This window comes from Pyrus communis, chromosome 8 (assembly GCF_963583255.1).
Source record: "Pyrus communis chromosome 8, drPyrComm1.1, whole genome shotgun sequence".
Classification (NCBI taxonomy): domain Eukaryota; kingdom Viridiplantae; phylum Streptophyta; class Magnoliopsida; order Rosales; family Rosaceae; genus Pyrus; species Pyrus communis.
Genome location: NC_084810.1, coordinates 19,318,852 through 19,330,254, shown reverse-complemented (window position 1 = coordinate 19,330,254; position 11,403 = coordinate 19,318,852). Strand labels below are relative to the sequence as shown.

At 36.7% G+C, this 11,403-nt stretch overlaps 1 protein-coding gene and 1 pseudogene across 1 annotated transcript; both read right to left on the bottom strand.

The window, feature by feature from the left end:
- Positions 1-1,551: 1,551 nt before the first annotated feature.
- On the bottom strand, positions 1,552-2,690 carry LOC137741724 (F-box protein At1g30790-like; annotated as a pseudogene).
- Positions 2,691-4,722: 2,032 nt separating this feature from the next.
- Positions 4,723-11,174, bottom strand: LOC137742478 (ABC transporter A family member 2-like). The gene is made up of 16 exons (XM_068482359.1): positions 10,375-11,174; positions 9,306-9,537; positions 9,038-9,207; positions 8,721-8,906; positions 8,510-8,605; positions 8,233-8,433; positions 7,974-8,133; positions 7,662-7,888; positions 7,296-7,413; positions 7,130-7,206; positions 6,866-6,955; positions 6,612-6,755; positions 6,033-6,338; positions 5,871-5,951; positions 5,548-5,724; positions 4,723-5,426 (listed from the first exon to the last, which is right to left on the bottom strand). Exons 1-16 carry the CDS (start codon positions 10,741-10,743, stop codon positions 5,160-5,162), a joined length of 2,901 nt encoding a protein of 966 aa, XP_068338460.1. The 5' UTR covers positions 10,744-11,174; the 3' UTR covers positions 4,723-5,159.
- Between the last annotated feature and the right edge of the window lie 229 nt (positions 11,175-11,403).

Below are 11,403 nucleotides of genomic sequence, written 5' to 3'. Positions count from 1 at the left end.
CAAATGAAGGGCTGTGGGTGAGAGAGGACCAAGACTTGCATACGCATTTGAAGCGCATCAAAGACTTAGACGGTAGCCTTTGGAGTATCTCGAAGCATGTAATTTGGCTGGGGAGCTCTGGACCAGTTGATGATTCCATGTATATTGATCTATATTCTGTACTACTTTCTTAGGATGCAAGTTATCGGCTGATCGATGGAGCTCCTGGTTTGTATCTGAAGAAGAGTAAGAGGATATAAAGAAATGACAAGATCTAGTTGGGAATACAGGCCATACAGTAAGCTGCTTTGGTCCGTCCGCTTGTATCATTAAAAAAAAAAAAAAACAAAACGTCACTTCAGCTATGTTTTCATTTTTTGTTGAATTGTTTAAACCCTTTGGAGAGTAAAAGAAGGACGGATAAAACTACTTCTGATTTAATATTTGATGTCAATTTGTCAAGACATATTTTTTTTCTTTTCTTTTTGTTTTATAAAGAAAAAGTAAAATGTTCATTAACGTAGTATATGAAGTTAAGTACTCAGAAAGATATGGAGTCTTCATAGTTTATGGAGCTCGATAAAAACCTTGTTGGAAATGCATTTAAAAAAAGGAATAGAGATAATGTTTAGGATATTCTCGTTATTTCTTGTGACTAGTTAGGGTATAAGAAGCCATTTACTCCCCAGTACTCATTGTGAGTCAAAACAAGAACAAAATTTGAAACCCCAAAAGCAGCCAAATGTACCCACCAAAGAACTTCGTGGACGTTATGAGTGAGAACATAAGAACAAAATTTGTAACCAAAAAGCAGTAAAATGTACTCATTGATTGACATAAAAGAAAAAGAAAAAAAAAAATTACCCACCACAACATTGCATCAAACAATCCAAGTGCAAACAGAGAACAAGTTCATCATTCTAATTTTTTGTTGTTGTGATGAACACACATAGACAGAAGGTACCCACCACAAAATTTCGATGAATTCCTCTTACACTTCCATCTGTATTAAGTTTGACCCAAAATTTAATCAGTTAGCATGGCAAATTAGGGGCATTATTTTTTACAACATTGGAAAAATAAGTTGATGGATACAAATGAAACCAAAACAGGAGCCAAAAACAGACAGTTATTCATAAAGTATCCAAAGTATTGATCCAAGTTTTTCATGTAGAAGAATTTTCAAAATACAGTATAAAATGACGACAAATAAAGTCTTAAGTAAAGCGAAATTATTACGTAACTTGAAGCAAAATTCATTCTAGCCAGAACCCTCAGGGCCTCAAACACTATTTTTTCAACATTTCACTTGTCAGGGACCGATTCCATAATGTTCTTTGATTTTACTTTGGACTTGGTTACTCTCAATTTTCGGCTTTTGGTCTAATTGCCAAGTGGACGAATATAATTGGACACCAAAAGCCTCCACTTGGTCGGGAAGTTCTATGATCATATTTCATAGACGATAATTGTTGAATAAATGTTTAAACAAAAACATTTAGCAAATGAACCAAATTGCAACATTCAACAAAAAAAACATTGAATTGAAGCTTGAAAATGAAATAAGTCATCTCACCTTAAGGGGACGATGTTGTCATCATAATTAGCAAGAAAATTCAGCCGAATATCATTCGGAAGTATCGATTCTGGAAAAAAAAAAACTTTCACTTCTAAAACTCATAATCTCGAAGATTGGAGGAGGTGGAGCTCGCCATTGTGAGTAGTATAGAAAGGAATATGGTATCCTAACTCCCTCCAGCTAAAGGGAAGGGATATAGTTTTCTTAACCCGCACCTGATTTTGGTAGTCGTTTCAAAATGCATAATTCCGTTGTATTCATCTGATTCAATTGCCTGTCACTTATTAGAGCCAAACACCCTTCCGTTTCAAATATATTACCTTGCTTATCGTGAATACCATGAATTCCGTAATCATAATCTTTGGGGAATGGGATGACTCTGAATCTCTTTTCTTCAGGTTCGAAAACCGCGATAATATTTTGTGTTGAGTCATGCATCCAATGTATGGCTCCATGGAGAACACGGTTCTCCTGCCAAATTGGCACTTCAGCGGATCAAATCGGAGATCGTTAATATCTACCTCTATTCGCCTCCATGAACTTGTACCTAGTTTGAAAAACATAAAGCTCATTCCCCCTCTCGATTTTAGAGGCTGGAACCATTTTATTTGAAGGACCTTACACTCGTTCGTGAGGGGAGTGAACCCAAAGTGGTGCGTAACATGGATGGTGCGGTACGCAGGTGAATCATGAGGAAAAACTATACACTCTTGAGTGCAAGGATTGAATATTCGAACAGGATGGTTGTGATCTGTTTGAATGGTGAACAAGGTGTCAGAAAGGTAAAGGCAGACTAAGCCACTGATGCTCAGCGCTCCGTAGAGACGTTCAACATTCTTGCTTGGCGGTATTGGAGGTTTTAGAAGGTGGGTGACAAGAGTTGGACTTCCTTCTTGGTTGATTTTTATGGAGAAGTGTTGTTGTCTTGTAGGTTCGTCCCAGGTGGTGAGGAGGAGGTGACTCTGCTTGTCACAGTAGAATTTTCGATGGGCATTGACAAAGGAAGGGTTGCGGGTGAGAAATGACCAAGACTTGCATACACATTTGAAGCACTTCAGAGACTTCGCGGATATCCTCGAAAGTATCTCTGAAAGCTAATAACTCCGTTTGGGAGCTCCGAACCAGATGCCATGAATATCTACTAGATTCATGGGAGATTATCCTTACTACTTACAACTAGTTTTGCAGAGGTTTCAAATTCTTTGGGGTGGCAGAAACATGCGTGACTTTCTGACACCCCAAGAATTTCAATCATTTTGTACATTTTTGTATTTTTTTAACAACTACAATAAACTATTATATTCATATTCTTCAAAATATATTTTTCTCTACAAATTATAATTCGTATTTAAACACTTATAATCAAGGGTTTAAAACCAAAATTTAAAGATATTTGAACGGAAGAGTATATTAATAAAACTCTCTTTATCAATCCAAAGAGGGTGAAAGATTATTTAACATAACAAAATTTTGCTATTTACATGTGATTTTAACATCTTTAATTTTTACACAAAAATTTAAAAAAAATATTTCGAGCAAATAAAAAATTTGCATTTTTTACAAAGGAACGTGGATTAAAACTTACGGTTTTCTGTCGGTTTTGCAAATTCATACATAAATCATTGTTCAATTTGTTTATTTTCACCTTCGCCTCATTGTGAAGTTTTGAAAACTAAGGTGAGACTTTTTGTTGAGATTCTTGAGCATCGAACCCGATTTGACAATTATATGGGTCTCACTACTATATTTTTCAATTATTTTTTTAGTTTTTGACTCAAATATTTTACTAAATATATATTTTGTTGGTCCATGAACTGTAAAACAACTTCCAAATTCCTTAAAAAGTTTAATTTAATGCTCAGGAAAAATATTTTGCAAAAATAAAAAATCTGCATTTTTTGTCAAAAGACAGGGGTGCTAGGCGGGCTTGACATGCAAAATGAGGCGAATCATGACATGCAAAATGAGGTGGGCTCCGCTCACAGAAAATAGGGCGGGCGTTTGACAAGCAAAAACGAGGTGAGCTTGTGCATAGAAAAAGAGGCAAGATACATCGCACAAATTGAGGTCAGCCTTGTGCATGGAAAACGAGGCTGGCTCCGTGCACGCCATAAGGATGAGGGCTCCGTGGACGCAAAAAGATGCGGGTTTCTAGCATGCAAAACAATGTGGACACCTCACATGTAGAACGAGTTGGGCCATGCACGGAAAAATATATTTTGAAGAGCATGAATATGATAGTTTGTTGTAGTGGTAAGAGAAATGAAATAAAAATTAATAAAAATGATTCAAATTCTTGGGGGTGCCAGAAAGTCATGCGATGACTTTCTGCCAGCCTCAAGAATTTGAATCATTTTGTGTTTTTTTGTTACTTTTTCTCACCACTACAACAAACTATCATATTCATGCTCTTCAAAGTATACTTTTTCATGTAAAATAAGGTTGGCTTCGTGCACACTAAAACGATGCGAGCTCTGTGAACGCAAAATGAGGTGGGTTTCTGGCACGCAAAACAATGCAAACACCTCACATGCAGAACGAGAAGAACACATGCACACATGATGAGGCGGGCTATGTGCTCGAAGAACGAGGTGAACTCTCGTGTGCTTAGAAAACGAGTCGAGCTTCACACAATGAAAAATATATTTTGAAGAATATGAAAATGATAGTTTATTGTAGTGGTAAAAGAAATTTATAAAAATTAACAAGAATGTACCAAAATGGTTCAAATTCTAGGGGTGCCACAAAGTCACGAATTACTTTCTGCACCCCAATAATTTGAATCATTTTGTACAATTTTGTTAATTTTTCTTACCACTACAACAAACTATCAATTCATCCTCTTCAAAATATACTTTTTCCCTAGAAAATCTATTATAATTCATATTTAAACACTTGTAATTACGATTTAAAACCTAAATTTAAAGATATTTGAGCAAAAAAGTATATTAATAGAACCAACCAAAAGAGTGTGAAAGCCTACTTAACAAAACAAAATTTTGATATTTTTTGTATAAGCCTCACCTACAGGTGATTTTAACATCTCTATACTGTTCTTATTTTTTTTTTTTACTTTTCAACTTAAATTTTCTCCTAAATATACACTTGTTGCTCAATAAATCGTAAATTCTCTTTTAAATACATTATAGTAAAAAATTTAATGCTTACGAAAAAAATTTTGAAAAAAATAAAACATTTGTATTTTTTACAAAAAACGTGAATTAATGGGCATTGTTTAGTCAGCAAGCAACCAAAAGGTCAAAGGTCTCTAAACAATCGACAAATTCTAAGTTTGAATTCATCGTCATACGTTAAATAATCTGCTCTGGCTTTTCTTGCAGGCAACATCCTACAAGTTTCTCCTCTGTTTTCTAAGAAAAAGAAAACGATGGCCAACCTTTCACCTAACCGAATCAAAATTAAAGGCTGTTTCTGAACTTCGAATATTTGAAAGACAGTAGTATATAATAAGATTCTCGACAAATTGTAATTTACATGTAATTTCTCAATCATTTATTTAAAAATAACTGTAAAATGTATATGTGCTTCCACTGATGGTACTTTGTAAATGTCTAAAAGAAAATGTACCTCTGGTAACTTGTTAACTAACAGTAGGACTAGTATTACTGATTTGGTCCGGGTGAATCACAATTCCACGAACTTGTCGTGACCGGCTGCTTCTGCGTGAAGTTGGAGCCAAGGAAGACATTGGTTCGACATTAGGTGGTATTGCAGCTTCAGGTGAGTGGCCAGATATGCAGAGGGCACCGGAATCATCTTGCTCCCAGTAAACTTCTACCATAGTCCCTCTTGGATTTTCAGCGGAAGCTGTCCCTGGAATCCCCACAAACCTAGCTCCTACAGGTATCTGCCAAATCATTGAAATAAGTTAGTGTAAAGGAGGAAGACATGAACTTATGCCGGCTTTTATTGTCGTTGCCAGTGTATCTTGCTACGGAGTACTACAAAGGGAGTGAAATTGTGCTTACCTCGACATAGGCTCCGGATGTTAAAGTGAGAGGGACCAACCTCCCCTCGGCTGTGGCAGTTTCTAGCTCTGCCTGCCTCGCAATATTCAAGAAAACTTCTTCAAGAGTTGTAAGACCAAGTTGGATGTCTGATATACCGAATTCACGTTCTCTGTCTTGTAGCTCCGCAAAAAAATTCTGCAGAAGATTATAAAATCCAAGGGAATAAGAACAGTGGCAAAACTGCAGACTCTGTAACTGAGACTCTTCTGTTAAGAACAAGTCATTCATAGTAGTTTCATTTAATCGAGTATATACAAGAAAGTAGAAAGTGAAATGATTACCTTCAAAAGCCCCTCTTTGTCATGAGGAATAACAAAAGTCAGAAAGGCCTTGTTCTCTTCTTTCGGTAAAACATCCAAATGCTGTCGAAACTTTTCCCTTGTTAGAAATTAACCTTTCTATGTGTAAAAAAAGTTTTAAATCATTTTCACAAATTAACATACATCTTTAAAGAACTGCTTCACAGCCTCATGGTGAGGTGTAGTAACTGCATCTCTGTTTGGAGAACTTTGTCCATTGGTGCTTCCAGTGAAGCTCACATTAGCAATAAAACCAGTCCCAAACCGGGACTTAAGCCTGATTGAAGTTCCAATACAACGGAGCCTACCCTTTGCCATTATTCCTATACGGTCACTTAAAATGTCAGCTTCTTCCATCGAGTGAGTGGTAAGGACAATTGCACGCCCTTTTTTCGCATCCTCTATGATGTCCCACACATGCCTTCTTGTTATTGGATCCATACCAGTTGTCTGCAGATCATAAACTAAATCATATAAATGTCGAGTGTCTAGATAAACTTTTTCTCGTTGGTATACGCTGATAGTTGTCATTTAGTATAAGGGTTGATTCTAGGCATGCAGCTTAAATAAAGGTCTGATTATTATATCAGTTTAATATGAGGCTTATTATCTAATTAGCTTAATTCAGGGCTAATCTTCAGAGCAGATTTATGTCCTGATGTCCTATGTAATCTCTGAACTTTATTTTCAAATATAATGGGGAAAAAATTCTAATTTCCATACCGGTTCATCTAAAATGACTAACTTTGGATCACCAATGAGGGCTATCGCAAAGCTCAGGCGACGTTTCATTCCTCCACTGTAACTCCCAGCTCTCATTTTGGCTGACTCAGTGAGCCTCACCTCTGCCAATGACTTCTTAGCAACCTACATATCAGAAGAGCATTCATCTTTAGTATACCAAGAGTTCAAACACTATCGAAGAAGGCATGTGAAATACTGGGAAGAATTACTCATTTAATTAGCATAGCACATACCAATTTGATTGAAGACGGGGGCAAGCCTTTGATACTAGCAAACAGGTGGAGGTGCTCTTTGCCAGATAATGCATCCCACAGAATATCGAACTACGACCAAAGACAACATAAGGATTCTAAGTCTAAATATTTCACTGATGGATTTTAAGTCTAAATATTTCATTGAGTTGCTGCAACACGACGAAAACTATGTAATTTGCATATTTTTTAATATTTGTGTGAGCGCGTTTATGTGTGTTTGTGTAAGGAGGGAGAGCAGTTCACCTGCGGACAAACTCCTATCATTTTTCTAATTTTTGCCATGCCGACCGAGCTTCGAGCAGAATATCCATAAATCAATGCTGTTAACAATATAGTTTATAATTTTATCAATGATTTCATCCAAGAATTGCTTTATCAATAAACTAAAAAAACGAAGGAATAGTATTACCATCTCCGCCTGTCACTGGTGTGATTCCAGTTAGACAATTGATTGCCGTGGTTTTTCCAGCTCCATTTGGTCCAAGTAAACAAAATAACTGATCCTTGGAAAAGTTCACCCATAAACCCTGAAGGTTATTCAAAAGATATCCATTGTTACTACATCATTTAATTGAAAAAAACTGGTCAGATACGCTGTGTCTGCGTTATATTGTTTGTCTCAAGCATTACAATATGAATGATGGCTGATGAAAATCATGAAATATCCATAAGTTTACCTCAGAAGGCGATTCCTCTACGCAGCTAAGTGATACAAGATGTCCTTTCAGTCTCTCAACTTTTTTCTAAATACAAAAAGTCAGAAAAGGTTCTTTACCTTGAGGGCATGGTAAGATGAAGTCCTCTTGCAACTACAGCAACCAATTTTGGTGGTTCCTGGATATGTCTTGACAAGGCCACGTATCTGAACAGCAACGTTTGAATCTACTATGCCCTCCCTAGTTTGCTGTTTTACAATGTTCTCCTCTTCAAGGACATCTTCATCATCTGCAGTAAGTTGCTCCTGTGATGGAACTGAACCTATGCAACTGCAAATGCCGCCCTCTATGAAAAGAGAGGAAAAACATCGCCATAAATATCATCTAACAGCACAAACTCAAGCACAACCTGAATTTACAGTGTTATTTACCTTTCACTTTGTTTCCACCTTTCCCAAACCAGTACCAAGGATTTAAAAAGTAAAACACCGATTTTCTCACACCAGAAATGTTGGGGATGATATTATCGAAGTAGATAGCCAGTACAAACCAGAGGAAGAACGTGACCACCAGCCATACATATATGTCATTCTATCAAAGTTTAAATGAAAGTATTAATTATTAGAAACAATCAAAAGACTTATAAACTATTGTATATGTTGGGGTTTGAAGATCAATGTGTTTACATACAATTGTTATAACACATTCATCATCATTTGGTGCACACTTTGTTCTTCTACTCCAGCTAATCCCAATATCTTGAGGAGTGGATGTTGCACCAGCTAGTAACTGTAGAGCTTTGGCAAGAAGATTAGGTGGAAAAAATGACCAGATGATTCGGTAGGTCTTGGAGATACTATTAGAATACGGAAATCCGAACGCTGTAACAAGCTGCAAGGAAAAAAATGGCTATTAATACCATTAAACTAACAACCCGTAATACAAAATGTTGAACTGACAATCTTACCTGGGTCATAAAACCAACAATAAATATAGAGAACCCCACAGTTGTTGATGATGATGATTTGCTTATGAAGGCTGACAACATAAAGGCGAAACCAAGCTGCATGAAATGTTAGAATGGATGGATTAGAGGTTATTATAAGGATTGCTTCTTAAAAACATTTCAGCAAGTACAATAATGAATCAAAACAAGTATTTACAAAAAACAGTCTTACCATATTGAGTTGGAAAAGAAAGAAGACAAGGAACAAGACCAGAAAACTGTTGTTAAGGAAAAAATCAAACTGAAACATCATTCCAAAGAGAACGATGAAAAGTGATGAAAGAAGCGTAATAATTCCCTCCCATGTGAGCCATGAGAACCAGTATGCAGTATCATAGAGACCCATCATTGTCATTGCCTGTTGGCCAAAACAAGATAAAACATTATAACCAATTGATAATGCAAAAGAACAACACTGCAGTAATACGTAAACCCATTTAACTGGACAGAATCACACGCATTAACATAAAGCTGCTTTAGATCCATCACCTGTCTAAGCTTTAGTTCTTTCTCTGTGATCAAAGAAGTCATTTGAAACACAAAACCAAACATGGCAGTTGCAAGAAAAAAGGTCGGTCCTACTGTGTCCAACGCAGAGAAAAGCTCCATTGCAGGGTGTGCAAATTCCTTGAATGCAACAAACCAGCTAAAATTTGGATCTGACAAGTCATTATGTGAGAGCCAAGGTCAAGCTTAAAATCATGCAAGTAAGGCTTTCTGCAAACAATAAAGAACTATGAGAAACAAAACCTATTACCTCCAATCAGAGACCGTGCAATTTCACGCTCAGCAGCAATTTGGAGCGGAATTTGAAATTTGAAAGTGGGATCTTCATATTGCCCTCGTTTTGCAACAGGAGTAGAATTAGTCTGTATGCCATAGCTGATAACAGTGGCGTTTCTTTCCACAAAATGCAAAGCTCCTGGGCAGTGCATAGGATTACTATACAGCCATGCATCCACTTCAGCTGTTGTCCTAAATGATTTGACCTTCACAAATAAACAGCACGACAAGAGTTACTATCCGATATTTTGATATTCAGACTTTCTTATGCTAAATTTGGATTTTCAAGGATCCTGCAACGAAAACAACATACTAACACCATACCAATCATCACTTTGTTTAGACAACAAACGATGCACATGAACAAAACATAACACAAACTCTCTGAACCCACCTACAAAGATAAGCAAAAAGGATTAAGATTCCAATTTTTTTCCCCTCCATTTAGCCTAAATTTATCAACCACCAATCCTAATTTTTTCTTTTTTTTTTTCATATTATAATTTTGAAAAGTTTCTTTGCAGTACATATAACCCAAGGAAAAAAAAGGTTCAAACTCATACATTTCAGAAATGAATACTTCAGCATCATCATATAATTTCATACAATTTTCACATTCAATGAAAAAACATATATAAAATGCGCACGAATAAGCAAAAACAATAACGCTACTACAATTTTTATTTGTCAAAAGTTTGATCCTTTTAAGTGTTTCTCGCTAACTTTATCAGTTGTCTTGGCGCTACATAGATAACTTTGAATCTCATTTATTTGTAAATCTGGTATGTGCACTCATAAATCAAAAAAGCAACTCCATTAAATTAAACAAATTAATATGCCCATGGTCAAAATCTCAAGCAAGACCCAATTAAACTCTCGCACAGCTGACGTGGCCAAGAAATATCAAATTTTTATCATTTCCACAATTAAAATTTAGAAACTAAAAAAAGAAAAGCAAAAATAGCTGCAACATTTTTCTCTCCCATTTTCTCGCTAGCCAAACACGAGACAAGGCAACGAAAATTCAAACTCCTGCTCCTTACCTTACCCGAAGGAATTGGCCTACCGGGATTATTATCCCTAATAGCGCCGACGATTCTCTGAATTCTCGCGCTGTCGCTTCCGCTCCAGACGAAGTCAAAACACGGCATCTTAATGTAGTACTTGTCCTCGCACGGCGGGATCGGCGGGGCGGCCAGGGCGGGAGGATTGGCGACGCTCTCGAACGCCGTGGAGGAGGCGTTGCGCGCGTCGATCGCCTTCTGGATGCAGAAGATGAGGAAGATGAAGAAGAAGGAGGAGAAGAGCTGGAGAAATGTGGCCCTCTTGTTCCGCCATGAGAGGAGGAGGTTCTTGCTGAACAGCGCCTTGAATTGCTGGTGCAGCAGCGGAAACCCGCTCCGCAAAGTCATGGTTTCCTGAGAGCTTTTGCGGTGGATATTTTGAATTTTGAGAGTTTCGTGAGCAGGGTTTTTTATACTGCTTTTCCAGTGGACTCGCGGCCTTTTGTTTGGGAAGGCGCGGTCACGCGTCGAGTACCGGGAGGTGTAGGTATAAATGGAATACCTGAATTGCCCTTTTGTTTTTGTTTGATTCGACGGATTTGCCACTGGATTTTGAGCTTCTTTTCGGACAAGAACGAGATTTCCTACCCAATTTTTAATTTTATATGTGAGATTTATTTGGTGTTTTGTAAAAGAAGCCTGAGAATTTTTATTTTTATTTTTTAATTTTTAGAGGAAAGCCGGAGAAATGTTGGTGATATTTCCTGGTATTTATTCAACTTTGCAAAGTTGACCTTTCTTGTTTTTTTTTGCTTTAATTTTTTAATTAGTGGGGTCGTTATTTTCTAGGGTAATCAAATAATTAGGCGTTAACTATTTTATATTGCCCCCTGATTTCTCCATTTGCAAGTTACACGCTGTTTTAGTGAGAAAATTTAAGATTACTATGAAATTTTAAAATGATGAGATTTCTTTTGTAGGATCTGTGAATTTTCTTGTTTGATTAACTTAAAATAATAATATAATTTGAATATAGAATTTGTTATTTTTAAACCCTCACCCATAAAA

What these genes read in the sequence shown, in the direction of transcription:
- LOC137742478 (XM_068482359.1), bottom strand. Translation starts at nt 10,743, where the DNA reads ATGACTTTGCGGAGCGGGTTTCCGCTGCTGCACCAGCAATTCAAGGCG. An exon ending in AGGTGGAAACAAAGTGAAAG is followed by an intron (nt 7,889 to 7,973) that starts GTAAATAACACT and finishes CTCTTTTCATAG; the next exon opens with AGGGCGGCATTTGCAGTTGC. An exon ending in CCCCGTCTTCAATCAAATTG is followed by an intron (nt 6,756 to 6,865) that starts GTATGTGCTATG and finishes TCTGATATGTAG; the next exon opens with GTTGCTAAGAAGTCATTGGC.